Here is an 18,442-nt window from a genome sequence, read left to right on the forward strand (position 1 = left end):
TGGGGTCGCTGGAGCCTATCTCAGCTGCATTCGGGCGGAAGGCGGGGTACACCCTGGACAAGTCGCCACCTTATCGCAGGGCCAACACAGATAGACAGACAACATTCACACTCACATTCACACACTAGGGCCAATTTAGTGTTGCCAATCAACCTATCCCCAGGTGCATGTCTTTGGAGGTGAGAGGACGGGGGAGAACATGCAAACTCCATACAGAAAAACCCCGAGCCCGGGATTGAACTTCGTATTGTGAGGGAGGCACTTGCACTAACCCCTGTTCCACCGTGCTGCCCCCACATTGTTATATTAAATGAAAATACATTAAAGTGCAGTTTGAAATGGAAGTACTGTAAAATAATGTGTACCAACACCTAAGACAAGTTTAACGATTATGTCAGAAACAACATGTTTTATTTTGTCCACAAACAAAAAGAACACAAAGTGTATTTCTGCAGATATTTCTCTTAGTACATTATATAGCAGAGTTGAATCTTTGCAGACACATAAACAAAAAGTCTAATTTAAAATATTTGGATATGAAAATGCCTTTTCTGATTAAATTAGTGGGTGTGTTGATTCTCCCAGTCACATAGACTTTCTGAGTGCCTGCAAGTCCACATTCAAGGCAGTATTACTGGTGAGCTGCAACAGATAGTGAAAGTAAAGTGTGTCACTAAAGCCGCTGATTCCTTTAAATGTTTGTACTTCTATGCTAGTGTTAGTCATATTTCTTTATCTTGTTCTTCTGGGCTGCACTTCCAGCTGTGTAAGAGGGAAGAGGCACAATGCTGATTGAACGTCAATTACGTCATGACGAGCCTGGCTTTCACGACGGTGGAACGAGATGGTCCCGCAAACACCGACACAAACATTTTCACAAAAACACGCGGAAACGTACACAAACACACACACATACACCGACACACACAGGATCACGGTCAATAAAGGTGGATTGTTCCGTGCAGGATAATACCTCAGTGTCAGCACCGATGCGCCACAGGGCTGTGTTTTGATCCCCTTGCTTTTCAGTGTTTACATCCATGACTGTATTCCCATCCATCCTAGCAATTCCATCATCAAATTTGCGGATGATACTACAGTGGTGGGGCTCATCACAGAAGGGGACGAGACTGCCTATAGAGAAGAGGTGAAGGCATTGTCAGACCACTACGCCAAAAACAACCTCATTCTCAAGCCCACAAAGACCAAGGAGTTGATTGTTGATTTCAGGAAAAAAATCCCTGAGCCCATCCAGCCCATCTACATCATGGGAGAGGAGGTAGAAAGGGTCTCAGAGTGCAAGTTTCTGGGCGTGAACATCTCAAGCAACATGACCTGGAAAAGCAACACCACTGCACTCCAGAAAAAAGGTCAGCAAAGACTGTATTTTCTGAGAAGGCTGAGAAAAATAGATCTGGCTGATAACCTGCTCCTGTCCTTCTATCACTGCTCTGTTGAGTCAATACTGACCTACGGCATCTACGTGTGGTTTTCTAGCTGCACGGTGGCAGAGACAAAGAGATTATAGGGGGTCATAAACGTGGCCCAGAGGATCTCTGCATGTCCTCTTACATCTCTAGAGGAGCTGTATAAGAGACACTGCAACAGGAGAGCAAACAGCATCCTCAGGAACTCATCGCACCCAGGACACCACTGCCTTGAACTCTTGCCCTCAAGGAGGCGCTATAAGACCATCAAAGCAAGGACAAATAGAAAAACTGTTTCTATCCTACAATGTTATTGCCCTAAACCAGGGGTGTCAAACTCAAATACAGAGTGGGCCAAAATTTAAAACTGAACAAAGCCGCGGGCCAAGGTTGAACAAATTAACCTTTAACATACTCTACGAGCTATCGTCACGTCCGCTTTTCATCCATTCTAACATCGTTCAGACCCAGTCACAAGATATGTGCGGCTTCTGTACGCACACACGAGCAAATGCAACGCATACTTCATCAACAGCGATACAAGTTACACTGAGGGTGCCAGTATAAAAAACTTTAACACTGTTAGAAATATACGCCACACTGTGAATCCACACCAAACAAGAATGACAAACACATTTCGGGAGAACATCCGCACCGTAACACAACATAAACACAACAGCACAAATACCCAGAATCCTTTGCAGCATTAACTCTTCCGGGACGCTACAAAATACACCCCCGCTACCACCAAACCCCCCCACACACACACCTTGTAGCGTCCCGGAAGAGTTAGTGCTGCAAAGGGTTCTGGTTTGGTGTGGATCCACAGTGTGGCGTATATTTCTAACAGTGTTAAAGTTTTTTATTCGGCTACCCTCTGTGTAACCTGTATCGCTGTTGATGAAGTATGCGTTGCATTCTAAAATGTGTGCGTGCAGAAGCCGCACATGTTATGTGACTGGGCCAGCACTCGTTGGGCTGGCTGACTGGCTGGCTGGCGTTTGGAAGACTCCCGGGAGGATCGGCGGGCCAGCTTTAGTGTTAATTTGATATCGCCTCAAGGGCCAAGGGAAATTACACGGCGGGCCAAATTTGGCCGGCGGGCCAGAGTTTGACACCCATGCCCTAAACTCTGCACGTACCTGAACACTCGCCATTTTATGAACTTGCTTACCTCTGATAGAGATCTACTGTGCAATATGTTAACATTTTATCATGTTTTTAAAAAATGTAATTGTTCTATTATTGTTTGTTGTCTTAAGACTATTTTATGTAGGTTGTTTTAAAAGCACTGAGCTGGATTGTTGTCCAATTTTGTTGGTTCCATACAATGACAAAGGTATTCTGACACCAAGCATCGTTGCTTCCCCTACTGTTTACTACTGCGGTAACTTCTAACAGAAATGCACGCCATGTTTGATCGAGGAAATATGCTAACAGCTGATCATCGTTATCGAACTCAAATCAATCGCGATCAACGATCACAATCATATAATCGCCCAGCCCGAGCCCCCATTGACTCCATGATTGATAGCGGACTCTTTATTTACTTACTTATTTGAATTAAAAAACAAGAAAACATATGTGTACATGTCTTATATAGGGATTGCAAATGATAGAAAGCACAACTCTTTCTACATGCTTTTCTAATTTGTGCGTATTTCCAGTATGACTGATCTGATAACATGGTAGTACAGAAGCGTTCCTCCAGTGACGTCAGGAATACTCAAAATGGCTGACTGAATTTGTGATGCCATTTTGTGACGTTTAGACGGTATTTTCACATACTTTGCGAATTGTAAATACAATTGGATATGGTTTAATGGATACAATGAAACACAATTAAGCATATCAAGTCAACTTGTTTTTCCACTCTACTGGTACTTTAAACACCCCAGCCATGATAAGTTACATCAATTCATAAGAATATATGTTTATTTTGACACCACTGCAAACTGCAACCACAACAATATACATAAGGCCTGATATACTAAAGGTTGTGTGTACTAAACAGTGACGTGCGGTGAGGTTGATGACTGGTGAGGCACTGACTTCATCACAGTCAGATTTACAAACATATGAACCCTAAAGAGCATCTTATTCACCATTTGATTGGCAGCAGTTAACGGGTTATGTTTAAAAGCTCATACCAGCATTCTTCCCTGCTTGGCACTCAGCATCAAGGGTTGGAATTGGGGGTTAAATCAGCAAAAATGATTCCCGGGCACGGCGCCGCTGCTGCTCACTGCTCCCCTCACCTCCCAGGGGGTGATCAAGGGATGGGTCAAATGCAGAGAACAAATTTCACCACACCTAGTGTGTGTGTGACAATCATTGGTACTTTAACTTAACTTTAACTTTACACATACAAACTGTAGCACACAAAAAAGCACATTTAATAAAAAAAAACGTTATTATGGTCTTACCTTTACTTATAACTGAAGTCCATGCGCTGCTCCTTCTGAACAAAAGCATCGATAACTTGTTTATAGAAGTCTTCTTTATCTTTCTTCAGTTTTAAAAGTCTCTCTGTCTCGATGGAGATCTTCCTTTAAGTATTACCTCCTGCTTCGATTGAAAGTCCAGTTTAGAAAACTGTTTTATTTTAGATATGTAATCCTCCATGTTAATAGTCCAGGCAAGAGAAAAAAATAAACTATTGCTGCTAATTGTTGCTGCTTGTTGTCACTTCTTCTGCAGCCCAATAGTCGCAAGAATGATCTCTGGGATCACTACCGCCCTCTACCACCAGGAGGTGGGATTACTGCGAGCCTCACACAGTGCGTCTTCGCAGCAGTTTTATGATTGCTCAGCACAAGAAATACGTTACACATACAGTTGTTGACAAAATACACTGTACATTATATACCTCAGCTAACTAAACTATGGAAATGTATAATATAATTCATATAGCAAAACGGTCTCACTGCACAGCAGGCCAGTAGTTAGTCAAGTCATTGGGCAATCCATGGTGAGGCACAATTGAGTGACGTGCCTCAACTGGCTGCTGACTCACCGCAAGTCTCTTCTCAGTATTTGAACGGCAAATGTGAAAATTCAGCGATTTTGAATAAAAATAATCTAAAACTGGTGAAGTTAAATGGAAAATAATTTTATAGTATAACAATTTAATTATTATTTTTTTCTTTTTACATTTTTTTTCTTTCCATGATGGCACGTGAGGCCCCGCCTCACCTGCCTCCCCTGACTGCACGTCACTGGTACTAAACCATGTGCAAACTTGATAGCACTCGCAAAGCTGATGTACTAAACTTGTGCAGAAAGGAATGCGTCTCTTAAGTGAGTAAAATAAGGATCGCAATCCATTTAGCATGTCTGTCTTCATAAATATGCAGAATATATGCCGATCATCACTACTGGGTGGAGAAATCGCAAATCTAATTATTTAGCATACCTAGTGTGATTCATCAAGACTAAACTTGTACTGCCGTAGCTTTTTAGCGTCTTTATTTAGTATGTCTAGAACGTCTTGAACTATAGGCAAAATTTCCAAAAAAAGTGCAGTTCCTCTTTAAGACTGACAAAAACTATTTTTTGCAATATGAATTTTCTTTCGCCTGGAACATTCAAAAGACAAAAAGTGGGTTCTGTTGTAGATACACTACCGGAATGCTTCTAAAATGCCCATAAAAGTGGTAAATGTCTGCTGCAAGTTTCGAAACATGCGATGAGGTGGCGACTTGTCCAGGGTGTACACTGCCTTCCACCCGATTGTAGCTGAGATAGGCTCCAGCGGCCCCCGCGACCCCGAAGGGAATAAGCGGTAGCAAATGGATGGATGGATGGAAGTTTCGAAACACAGCAAAACACATAAGATGAATGTGCAGTCCATGAGTGTCTCCATAGTGAAAGCTGCTTAGTACATGCAAAAACCTAATTCAATAAGGTGGTCTGGACCACCTTATTGAATTGAATTGTCTTGAATTGAATTGTCTTAGTAGATCAAATGCAACACACCCACTAGTAGTACACACAATTTCATAGTTTTCACTTGTTTAGCACGTGGTATTTGGATCTTAGTAGTTCAGCACCATACTGTATTGCTATCTGTCATGCTGAGCGTAATTATATTTGTAAATGCGTATTATTAATTATTGGCAGTTCTTAAAGTGGATGTGATTACATTTAGCTGAATACTGTACAAACTGCAACATCAAGGCACCATGTGTGCAGTGTTTAATAGTCATGCAATGCAAACTATAGTACAGAAATTATTTATACCCCAAGCCAAGTGCTGGGGGATGGTCAAGTTTGGAATGAGGAATCAGGACAAAGTCCACTTTAGGTTCACCAGGGGAATTTGAATGGTGCTGTCACATTTACAAAAATGGTCCAACATGTGGCTAATAGGGAGCATGGAGAATATATAAAGAGCTATGAATATATAATATCCATTTTCTACCGCTTGTCCCTTTCGGGGTTGCTGGAGCCTATCTCAGCTGTGCATTCGGCCATACTACCTAAAACATTTTTTTGAAAAAAGAGAATCACAGGTTTAGACTTGATGCATGTCAATAATCATAATTTACAGTAAAGTGCAAAAGTCTGGGGTGTCCACAAATGTGTTCTTTTACCGGCCTGTTCCCAGTAATCATTTTGCCGCATCACAACAATTATGGACCCAGCAAGAATCCATAACATGTTGGTGAAGATTTGGACAAATGGGCCTCAGTATTAGTTTGAATTAAATTAATCATAATAGCAGTCTGTCTGTTTATCATCATCCATGAAGTACAGATGGACATATAAACACAAATACATTCCATATATTTTTAAAACAATTTAGCCTGGTTGGAAGTGATATTATAGTTAGGGGTGTCCCACTTAGGGATGTCCCGATCCGATATTTGGATCGGATCGGCCGCCGATATTTGCCAAAAAATGTGTATCGGCAAGGCATGGTAAAAATGCCGATCCAGATCCAGTTAAAAAAAAAACTCCGCTCCGTGTTTTCCAACGCACCTATTTAAATAATACATTCCACTTTTCTGCTGCTCCCTAATTTCCGTTCCTCATTTTCCAGCACACCTTCAACACATCCACAGGTCTGTGGATTCTCACGCAGTTGCTTTTAGCTGCTGGCATTACACGACAGGCTCTTCCCACTCTTTCCTGTGTCTCCCTCTCACAGACAGCAAGCGCACCTTCTTACATATGTCATGTCATACGTCACATACTGTCAAGTTCTCCAGGTTTTTTCACAGCCGTGCCCAAACTTGAAAGGGCCAGTTGGACTCAGGAAGGACTCAAAGGGACAACTTAATCCTTTTTCCTTGCGATTTATTGATGTTTGATTTGAAGCAATAAAATAAAGTGGGTTATCGGTGTAGATGAATGGATGAACAGACTGAATAGTCGAATAGTGGAATAGTTGAATAGCTTGGGATAGCTGAATAGTAGATTAGCTGAATAGGTGAATAGGTGAATAGCAGAATAGGTGATAGTAGAATAGTGGGGGTTGAATAGTAGATTAGGTGATAGTAGAATAGGTTGATAACCTTAACCAAACAAAAAAAAAAAAAAAAAAAAAACACATTAGTGTTTCATAAACATACATCATAATACATGCTTTGCTTTCCTTTAAATCAATCCAAACAAATTAATTTCCACTGATAGGGTCTAGGTTTAAGAATAAATTTAAACATTTCCAACAATATGAATGAAATTAAATGTAAACAATCCATCCTAATTATAAGAATAAACTTAAACATCACAGATACTTTTTTAAATTTACTTTCAGTCAACTGAAACAATTGTGTAAACATCAGTGGAATTATCTTCTTTAAAGATACTCCCCAGTGAAATTATCTTCTCTCCCTTGGTTTCCTCACCATAGTGATGGGTCCGGCAACACCGATGCATCGGCGCATGCGTCGAGCTCATAGAGCAAAACCCTGTGTCGGTGCGCGTACCGCTTTTAGAAAGTCACGTGACCAATCATGAGCTGTTTTGGTCACGTGACCGATACGCGAACTGTGTCGCACTGACGCCTCCTCTGTGCCCTGTGAGCGGGTCTTTTCTACAGCCGGAGAAATAATAACTAAGAGAAATCGTCTAAAATGTAATACGTCGGAAAAACTTTTTTTTTTTTTTTAAATAAAAATGTGTAAAAAAATTAAATTAAATAAATTCCCAGTCCACAATCATCCACAACACGTTCTCTTCGATTTCCATGTTATGATACATGTTCACATTATTTATTGACTGTATCTAAAAAAGATAAAAATATATTTTTATTTAAATGAAGATATGAAATAATCCTAAATGAAATACAATGACTTGGTTTATATTATTATTGTATATACTAGGGCAGGGGTCACCAACGCGGTGCCCGCGGGCACCAGGTAGCCCGTAAGGACCAGATGAGTCGCCAACTGGCCTGTTCTAAAAATAGCTCAAAGAGCAGCACTTACCAGTGAGCTGCCTCTATTTTTTAAATTGTATTTATTTACTAGCAAGCTGGTTTCGCTTTGCTCGACATTTTTAATTCTAAAAGAGACAAAACTCAAATAGAATTTGAAAATCCAAGAAAATATTTTAAAGACTTGGTCTTCACTTGGAATAAGCGGTAGAAAATGGATGGATGGATGGGTCTTCACTTGTTTAAATAAATTCATTTATTTTTTACTTTGCTTCTTATTACTTTTAGAAATACAATTTTAGAGAAAAAATACAACCTTAAAAATGATTTTAGGATTTTTAAACAAATATACCTTTTTACCTTTTAAATTTCTTCCTCTTCTTTCCTGACAATTTAAATCAATGTTCAAGTAAAACAATTTTTTATTATTATTGTAAAGAATAATAAATATTTTAGCTTCTGGTTTTTCGACGAAGAATATTTGTGAAATATTTCTTCAAACTTACTATGATTAAAATTCAAAACAATTATTCTGGCAAATCTAGAAAATCTGTAGAATCAAATTTAAATCTTATTTCAAAGTATTTTGAATTTCTTTTAAAATTTTTGTTCTGGAAAATCTATAAGAAATACTGATTTGTCTTTGTTAGAAATATAGCTTGGTCCAATTTGTTAAATATTCTAACAAAGTGCAGATTGGATTTTAACCAATTTAAAACATGTCATCAAAATTCTAAAATGTATCTTAATCAGGAAAAATTACTAATGATGTTCATAAATTCTTTTTTTAATTTTTTCAAAAAGATTCAAATTAGCTAGTTTTTCTCTTCTTTTTGTTGGTTGAATTTTGAATTTTAAAGAGTCGAAATTGAAGATACACTATGTTTCAAAATTTTATTTTAATTTTTTTCGTGTTTCCTCCTCTTTTAAACCGTTCAATTAAGTGTTTTTTTCATCATTTATTCTCTACAAAAAAACCTTCTGTAAAAGGAAAACAAATGTATGTGTCATGTCTGTGTAATCATCATGTTTTGTTTTAAGTCATGTTTTGTTTAGTTTCTGGCTTTTCACTCCCTTGTCTTGTCACCATAGTTACCCATTAGTTTTCACCTGTCACGTCACGCACCTGTTTCACGTCTTGAGTCACGCACCTGTTTTCGTTAATCATGTCTGTAGTATTTAAGTTCAGTGTTTTTCAGTTTGCCTTTCTGACGACCTCACACCCCATATATGCTTCTGCACACCCTTATGATCCTTGCTGCTCTTTTTTCATGCCGGTTCCATGCCAAGTAAGTTTTTGTTTATCAAGCCACAGTTAATGTTTTTGTTTAATTGTTCATAGTTTATTCTCCGCCACTGTGCACGCTTTTTGTTTGATCCTTTTTTTTGTATTTATAGTTAGTTCTAGTGTTTCAATAAAAAAATTTACCTTCATTCCCATCTCGCCCGTGCCAACTTTCCGTTGCATCCCGGAAAAGCAAACTCCAAAGACCAAGTCTTGACAGTAGGTCGTCAGCAGACCCGCTTTTCCGCCCCTGAGTTGGACATTTTCGACGAGGCTTCTTGGGCGGTCCTGTGCGCGATGGAGGAGGAAACGCGGCGCTACTCCTCCATGGAGTATAGAGACTTCATTTGGTCCCAGGACGACACAGCGTCATCTCAGCCACGGAAGTGCCGCCAAAGACGAAGGACGTCAGGAAGAACTTCCGCGAGCCTGCAGGACACGCCGCTCCTACATGCCCCTCCCCCTCCGGGCGGAAGCAAGCAGCAGCCAGCCCGGCTTCGCCCTGATGACGTCAAAAACCAGGATTTTTTTTTTCTGAATTCTTTTTCTTTTGATTCCCCGCTCCCCAGGACTCAAGCCACACCCAAGACACAAAAAAATTTTTTTTCACCCACTCAATCCCAGATACAAGAAAGACAATTTGGACAATTTAATGGGGAAGTTTCTGCCCTCCTCCGCCCACCCCTACAGAGAGTTCCAGACCGCAGGGAGCGCGTCTAGTATCCGCCCCTTGAGGGGGGGGCTGGGGTCGGGAGCTGTGTTGGTGGGGTGGCTCGGCATCACCATGCCAAGCCACAGCCTCCCTCACGGCCGCTACCACCAGTCTACCGACCTGTCAAGCCACAGCCTCCAGCACGACCGCCCTCACCAGTCTACCGACCCGTCAAGCCACAGCCTCCAGCACGACCGCCCTCACCAGTCTTCCGACCTGCCAAGCCGCAACCCCCAGCTAGGCCACCTCCACCTGCTCCAAGGCTAGCACCAGAGCCACGGCTAGCACCTGTCGTTGCTTCACGGCTAGCACCAGTCGCTGCACCTGTTGCCGCACCAACTCCACCACGCCAAGTTCCACGGCAGACTCCAGTACCCGCACCACGACTAGCCGCATCATGCCAAGCTCCGGTACCAGCTCCACGCCGCCAAGCACTGCCTAGCCAAGACCAAGACCCTCCACGCCAAGTCCAAGACCAAGATCCTCCACGCCAAGACCAAGACCCTCCACGCCAAGCCCAAGACCAAGACCCTCCACGCCAAGCCCAAGACCAAGACCCTCCACGCCAAGCCCAAGACCAAGACCCTCCACGCCAAGCCCAAGACCAAGACTCTCCACGCCAAGTGCCGCCAGTCGCAGCTTCACGACGCCAAGTGCCGCCAGTCGCAGCATCACGACGCCAAGTGCCGCCAGTCGCAGCATCACGACGCCAAGTGCCGCCAGTCGCAGCTTCACGACGCCAAATGCCGCCAGTCGCAGCTTCACGACGCCAAGTGCCGCCAGTCGCAGCTTCACGACGCCAAGTGCCGCCAGTCGCAGCTTCACGACGCCAAGTGCCGCCAGTCGCAGCTTCACGACGCCAAGTGCCGCCAGTCGCAGCTTCACGACGCCAAGTGCCGCCAGTCGCAGCTTCACGACGCCAAGTGCCGCCAGTCGCAGCTTCACGATGCCAAGACCCGCCATGCCAAGACCAAGACCCGCCATGCCAAGACCAAGACCCGCCATGCCAAGACCAAGACCAAGACCCGCCATGCCAAGACCAAGACCCGCCAAGACCAAGACCAAGACCCGCCATGCCAAGACCAAGACCCGCCATGCCAAGACCAAGACCCGCCATGCCAAGACCAAGACCCGCCAGGCCAAGACCAAGACCAAGACCCGCCATGCCAAGACCTAGACCAAGACCAAGACCCGCCATGCCAAGACCAAGACCCGCCATGCCAAGACCAAGACCCGCTATACCAAGACCAAGACCCACGCCAAGACCAAGACCCACGTCGAGCTTCGCCGCTTGACGCGCCACGTCGAGCTTCGCCGCTTGACGCGCCACACCGAGCTTTGCCACCTGACTCACCACGCCAAGCCACGTCTGCCACGATGACGACGCGCCTCCCTCCTCGTCGACCACGGATATGGCCGCTACCTGGTCGCCCGCCACGCCAAGTGCGCCCACCTCCCAGTCGGCCACGAATGTGGCCATTCCCTGGGCGCCCGCCTCGCCTGCTGCAGCGGCGTTCCACTCGCCGTCGCCACCTAACTCTGCCCCGGTGGATACGGGGACACGTGGTCTGGCGACCCACTGCCATGTCCCCCTCCCGCCCTCCCATGACTCTTGTTATTTTTTTTATGGACATCTGGTATCTGTCCTTAAGGGAGGGGCTCTGTCATGTCTGTGTAATCATCATGTTTTGTTTTAAGTCATGTTTTGTTTAGTTTCTGGCTTTTCACTCCCTTGTCTTGTCACCATAGTTACCCATTAGTTTTCACCTGTCACGTCACGCACCTGTTTCACGTCTTGAGTCACGCACCTGTTTTCGTTAATCATGTCTGTAGTATTTAAGTTCAGTGTTTTTCAGTTTGCCTTTCTGACGACCTCACACCCCATATATGCTTCTGCACACCCTTATGATCCTTGCTGCTCTTTTTTCATGCCGGTTCCATGCCAAGTAAGTTTTTGTTTATCAAGCCACAGTTAATGTTTTTGTTTAATTGTTCATAGTTTATTCTCCGCCACTGTGCGCGCTTTTTGTTTGATCCTTTTTTTTGTATTTATAGTTAGTTCTAGTGTTTCAATAAAAAAATGTACCTTCATTCCCGTCTCGCCCGTGCCAACTTTCCGTTGCATCCCGGAAAAGCAAACTCCAAAGACCAAGTCTTGACAGTATGACGGAATGACGGACAGAAATACCCATTTTTTTTATATATATAAATGTATTTATTTAGCTATTCTTGTTTAAATCACACTTACGTGTAACTTACAAATGACAATATATTTATTTAAGAGTGTATCAAACTGGTAGACCTTCGCATTAATCAGTACCCAAGAAGTAGTTTTTGGTTTCAAAAAGGTTGGTGACCCCTGTACTAGGGCATAAAATCAGTGTCAGTTGAGTCGGTCCATAGGTTGCCTGTAGGGATTTTTAATGTCCAGCAGATGTCAGTATTTAGTGACACAGTATCGACACAGTATCAATACAGTTTTGCAATGTGTCAAAACGCTTCATGACGCCTCATCAACCCATCACTACCTCACCAGTTGCGTCTTCTGAGTCCAAACAGGAGCTGTCTTCCTTTCTCTTAGCAGCATGTCAAAGGGGTGACTGACTGAAGCTCAAACATTTTGAGCATGTGCTCTGAGCAGGTGAACAGGTGAACAGGTGAACTCAATCAAACCAATCTGTTGGAAGCAGGTGGAGATGTTCAGCTCTCACTGTTGCCCCTTCAGGCCTGGAGTGTGCTCTACAAATAAGTGGTGTTTGTGCTGATCTGTACTTTGACTTGACACATACTGTCACGTCATACGTCACATACTGTCACGTTATACGTCACATACGTATACGTCCTCTCCCAGCAGAGAGGTAGCAGCAAGGCTAACGTTAGCTGTGATGCTAGCGCAGCCGTGTGACCAACGCTCCCTCTAAGGTGTGCGCTTGTGCAATTGCGCACTGCTCAAACGTCCTCTGCGCATAGCAATTATATGCCACGCACAAAATCAAATAAAAAAATAAGCGCATAACAATTTTCGACACACGGACACGACAGAGAAAACAGTTTTCGTCATCATTGTTCAAATATTGTACCGTCTGTCGAGCCGCTTATCTCCATTCGGTGCCACACGTCCACACCATCAAAATGCAGAGGCAAAAATTTACAGATCAACACCGTATGAAAAAATTAGTGATTTTTTTTAGTTGTGATTTCCTTCTCTGCATGAAAGTTTAAAAGTAGCATATATTAATGCAGTATGAAGAAGAATGTTTTAATGTAGACATGCTAGTCTTGAAAGAACATTTTTTAAATCAAGACTACATTTCCTGCAAATGGGTGCATTTCTACCCTATATTTTAACTTTAGATTTATTCTCATATCAAACTCTTTTGGCTGTCTTTTTGACACTTACATCCGGCGCCCCCCTCCACACCCTGGATTATAAATAATGTAAATAATTCAATGTGATTATCTTGTGTGATGACTGTATTATGATGATAGTATATATCTGATAGTATATATCTGTATCTGGACCCCGACTTAAACAAGTTGAAAAACTTATTCGGGTGTTACCATTTAGTGGTCAATTGTACGGAATATGTACTTCACTGTGCAACCTACTAATACAAGTCTCAATCAATCAATCAAAACACATAGAATCATCATACTGATGTGATTATATGCATCAAGTGTTCATTCAAGGCTAAGGCAAAATATCGAGATATATATCGTGTATCGCAATATTGCCTTAAAATATCGCAATATTAAAAAAAGGCCATATCGCCCAGCCCTAGTTTCAATGATGCCATTTCTGTTTGTCATGTATAATTTTGTCTATTTTGTGTTTATCCTTGAATAAACAGGTCAGTTTCTTGTTACCAACCATTGTGTATTATTCAAACTCCCCTAATTTAGCTGGCTAGTTGTTATCAAGAGTACTAAAACCCTTTTCAACATGATTCTGACAACTAAGTAGGCTAAATAACTTTAAACTTTAATACATGCTCGGATAGGCCAGTATCAGTATCGGTCAGTATCGGTATCGGATCGGAAGTGCTAAAACAATATCGGTATCGGATCGGAAGTGCAAAAACCTGGATCGGGACATCCCTAGTCCCACTACAACTTGTTCATACCAATATTGTAGCCTAGAGTATTGGCCAATACCGATATTGATCCGATACTTGTATCTTTTTGCAGTGTGGTTTGTTAGAATGGAACAATGGTAGGTATAACAAAACATCTAACCTATTTATTTTTAACTGTCTGGAATGGACATTTGCTGTCTTTAAGTTGAAGTGCAGTGGTATTTTTTTTTGTGACACCAAGTGGCCACAACAGTTCATTGAGTGAAGCTCATGACACATACTGTATGAATGATGTGGACACATTTGTTACTGAATACTTTCTCATAGGCTTCTGCCTTGGAGTCTTTGATAGTATGTGATATGTGTTTTTATTGACAAAAATCATGTTTTACACTGCAGTATTGTTCAATGAAAGGCAATTATTATGCATGTTTAGACTGTGTGATATTGTGTCCTTAGCTGTTAGCTCCGAGTAGCCTATATCCTACCTTGTTTGCCTTTTGTAAATGACTTCACTAAAATACAAGAATAGATCATCAACCTTGTGTGCTTAATGTAGCACATTTAGATGTTACCTGGCTGTTGAGCTGGACAGATTATATTGAAGTTTGCTTATTATTTTTTTTGCGGATATCGGACCAATATCTGTAATCAGAATCGGATCAGGACACCCCAAGCTAAAACAATAATACTTTTGCACAGTACTGCACCTAATGTTTGTTTTGGTTCATAAAATACATACAAAAATACTAATCACTTAGAAATACTTTAGTTTGCCTTCTAACATCCTGGTGACAAAAAAATAATTGCATTAAATGTAAAGAACATCTCTAATTTGCCGTATAATCAACTGACACCCTGACCACCAACTGCTCAACAGTTCAGTTCCAGTTTATTTTGAACATGCATACGATACAATATAATGCATCACACAATTCCAGTCGTTTCATTACAGCACGTCCTAAAAGGAGTAGGAAGAAGCAGAGCTTATTTAATAGTCCCCCTTTTCATACCATAGCAATTGTATCCAATTTTCTTGTTCTCTGTAACAGAACAGTGAACAAATAAATAATAAATAAATAACATACCATAGTAAGCAAACAAATATTAAATACATAAATAATCTTTGTCTCAATAAAAAAAATTAAAAAAAAGGGTTCAAGATGTTCATCATAATTATACTTTGTGAACACTTGTAGTTTGAACAGTCTTTTAAACGGAATCATATTGGTGCTTTGTTTGATTTCTTTACTTAATCCACTCCATAATTTAATTCCACATACAGATATGCTAAAGGTTTTAAGTGTTGTACGAGCATACAAATGTTTGGTAACACTTTAGTATGGGGAACATATGAACCATTAATTAGTTGCTTATTATGCGAATTAGTAACATATCGGCTGTTAATTACTCATTATTAAGTACTTATTAAGCACTTAATGCCTTATTCTGCATGGCCTTATTATACAACCAGTAATTCATTAACTCAGAGTCTTCCCTAACCCTAACCCCAACCCCAACCCTGACCCTAACCCTATGTTAATAAGCTACTAATTAATGGTTCATATGTTCCCCATACTAAAGTGTTACCAAATGTTTTAAATTAGATTTCCCTCTAAGGTTAGATTTCTCCTCTTTTGTTGAGAAGAATTGTTGTACATTCTTGGGCAGCAGGTTATAGTTTGCTTTATACATCATTTTTGCTGTTTGCAAATTCACCAAATCGTTGAATTTCAATATTTTTGATTGAATAAATAAAGGGTTTGTATGTTCTCTATGTCCAACATTATGTATTATTCTAACTGATCTTTTTTGTAACACTGTTAGTGAATGAAGCACACATTTGTACTTATTTCCCCCATATTTCTACACAATAACTCAGATATGGTAACACTAGCGAGTAGTAGAGAATATGAAGTGATTTTTGGTCTAGAACATGTTTTGCTTTATTCATTATTGACGTGTTTCTTGCTACTTTATGTTGTATATTTTTGATATGAGATTTCCAATTCATTTTATCATCTATTATTACATCCAAGTGGATGTAGGAAATTCCTCACATTGGACATTTTGGGACTACCTGCCCAATACGATGTAACACAGTACAAAAAGTCTACCAATACAAATATAAAGTTACATCATACTGAGAAGAGTTTCTAATATTTGCATCTATATGCGTTGGAATGTTTCTAACCCTAAAAAGAGCCATCACGTTATGTTGTAAAGGAATCTAAAAAAATGCTGTCTTTGTGTCCAATCTGCAGAGGGAAAGGATTCTCAATATCGAGCGAATCTGCAACCTTCTCCGCAGAGTGAGTAATGTCTGCTTTTCCCCTGCAGTTGCTCGATACCGACACCAGGGGGGCTTCATTGTGTCTCTACCTCTATTGGGAGAGCCATGTCGCACACCACTTCACTCAGAGACATCACCACAGGCCACTTTCACCGCATGCAGCCCGCCCGCACGCTAAATTACAACTTGGACGTGCTCATATTGTGATCCTATAAAATATGTCTAACATCTGTCCCGCACAGAGGAGGCCACTTTGAGTCTTTGGCAAGGAAAGTGTATTTAAAGTCCTTTTCCAACAAGCAAAATATGTTCTGCATGTATGTGTACATAAACAAGTAAATTAGGGACAGTTGTTTGAAATATAATACATAGAGTATTAAAATAATACTAAAAATAATTTTTGAAAATATACAGTAAATCATTTGTTGAATGTTGCATTTGCAACACTACACACTATGAGTGCTCTGTCATGAGCTGACGTGACCCCAGGATGCAGAGACAGGAGAGGGCAGGTAACAAAGTAGCGTAGCCATAAAACAATGATCCAGCCCACAGGCAAAAAAGCAATCTGATTACAATCACGGTCAGGTGAGATAGCCAGGAAATTAAAACACACAGGAAGTAAAAACAAGACCATAAGAGCGCTCGAACGGAAATAACCCCAAGCACAGGAAACTCTACATAAGTCCAAAACTGTCACGGAGAGTCAGGACATGCTCATTGTTTTATTAGAGTAATAGTTACATTTGCTGACTTCTGTATTTGCAACTTTTAGGATAAGAGAGAAATAAAATCAGAAATAAACCAACGGCTCCACTTAGTGTAGAACTATTAACTATTGTGTTGGCATTTTCAACAGCGGCGGCTGTTTAGAGCAAAAAAAATAGTCTATAAAAAGCTGACAGAACACCACCTGGCCAACGCAGACGAACAAAAGAAAAAGTCAGCATCCAGACAAAACACTTAAATTGTGCCAAATCTGAACAAAGTGTGTTTTAAATCACTTTATGTAAAGTCAACTGGTCAGTGCTGAAAGGAAAATGAATTATGCACCAAATATCAACTATTTCAAACCTTATTTAATAAATGTCTCTCCATAACAGGCAGACTCAAAATAGCAGACAATGCAGTATAAATACAGTAAGTACTCCAAACACAAAAGGCGATACCATCCATGCAAGCTAGCAATATTGTGCCTCAATCCTACTCTGTTCCCATGTTTACATTGTTTAATTTGATTATGAATGGCGCAATAGCAAGCAACAATCCATGAAGTGTTCTTACATGTTGATCAGAATGCAACAACAAAATTGGTGTCTCGCCACGACAATGCTATTGTTCATATTCTCTGTACTATTCAATAAAAAAAAAAAATAAAGTTGTGATTTAAAGGCTTAAACATTTTGAATGCATGTCTGTGTGTTGTGTTTAGTTGGTGGTGCCAGAGTATTCAATCCATGGGCTCTTTTGCCTGATGTTCATGTGTGCTGGAGAGTGGGTCACACTTGGCCTAAATATCCCGCTCCTCTTCTACCATCTGTGGAGGTACGGTTCAACACGCTCCCCAAACAGATGTCTTAAAAAGTTATTTTCATGGCTATTCTATTTATGTCTCTTTAGGTTTTTCCATCGACCGGCGGATGGGTCAGAGGTCATGTACGATCCTGTAAGTGTGATGAACGCCGACATCCTCAACTACTGCCAGAAGGAGTCCTGGTGTAAGCTGGGCTTTTATCTGCTCTCTTTCTTCTATTATCTCTACAGGTATGTTTAACTGTACAATCTTGGAGGCTGCATTTACACTGCAGGTCTTGTGCCCGGTTCCAAATAGTGTTTATACCCGATTGTGTATGCTGTCAGGACCTACAGTCGTGGTCAAAAGTTTACATACACTTGTAAAGAACATAATGTCATGGCTGTCTTGAGTTTCCGATAGTTTCTACAACTCCTATTTTTTTGTGATGGAGTGATTGGAGCACATACTTGTTGGTCACAAAAAACATTCATGAAGTTTGGTTATTTTATGAATTTATTGTGGGTCTACTGAAAATGTGACCAAATCTGCTGGGTCAAAAGTTTACATACAGCAATGTTAATATTTGGTTACAAGTCCCGTGGCAGGTTTCACTGCAATAAGGAGCTTTTGGTAGCCATCCACAAGCTTCTGGGAAGTTTCTGGTTGAATTTTTGACCACTCCTCTTGACAAAATTGATGCAGTTCAGCTAAATTTGTTGGTTTTCTGACATGGACTTGTTTCTTCAGCGTT

General features: G+C 41.1%; 1 protein-coding gene across 1 annotated transcript in view; it reads left to right on the forward strand.

Annotated features, from left to right (window-relative positions):
* Positions 1–18,442, forward strand: part of cnih2 (cornichon family AMPA receptor auxiliary protein 2) — a 48,570-nt gene that overhangs the window by 22,243 nt on the left and 7,885 nt on the right. Inside the window, exons 4-6 of the mRNA XM_061962019.2 lie at positions 16,147–16,194; positions 17,608–17,720; positions 17,796–17,939. Coding sequence (XP_061818003.1) covers positions 16,147–16,194; positions 17,608–17,720; positions 17,796–17,939 — 305 coding nt within the window. The remainder of the gene's footprint in view (positions 1–16,146; positions 16,195–17,607; positions 17,721–17,795; positions 17,940–18,442) is intronic.

The sequence above is a fragment of the Nerophis lumbriciformis genome, linkage group LG09 (assembly GCF_033978685.3).
Source record: "Nerophis lumbriciformis linkage group LG09, RoL_Nlum_v2.1, whole genome shotgun sequence".
Taxonomy (NCBI): Eukaryota; Metazoa; Chordata; class Actinopteri; order Syngnathiformes; family Syngnathidae; genus Nerophis; species Nerophis lumbriciformis.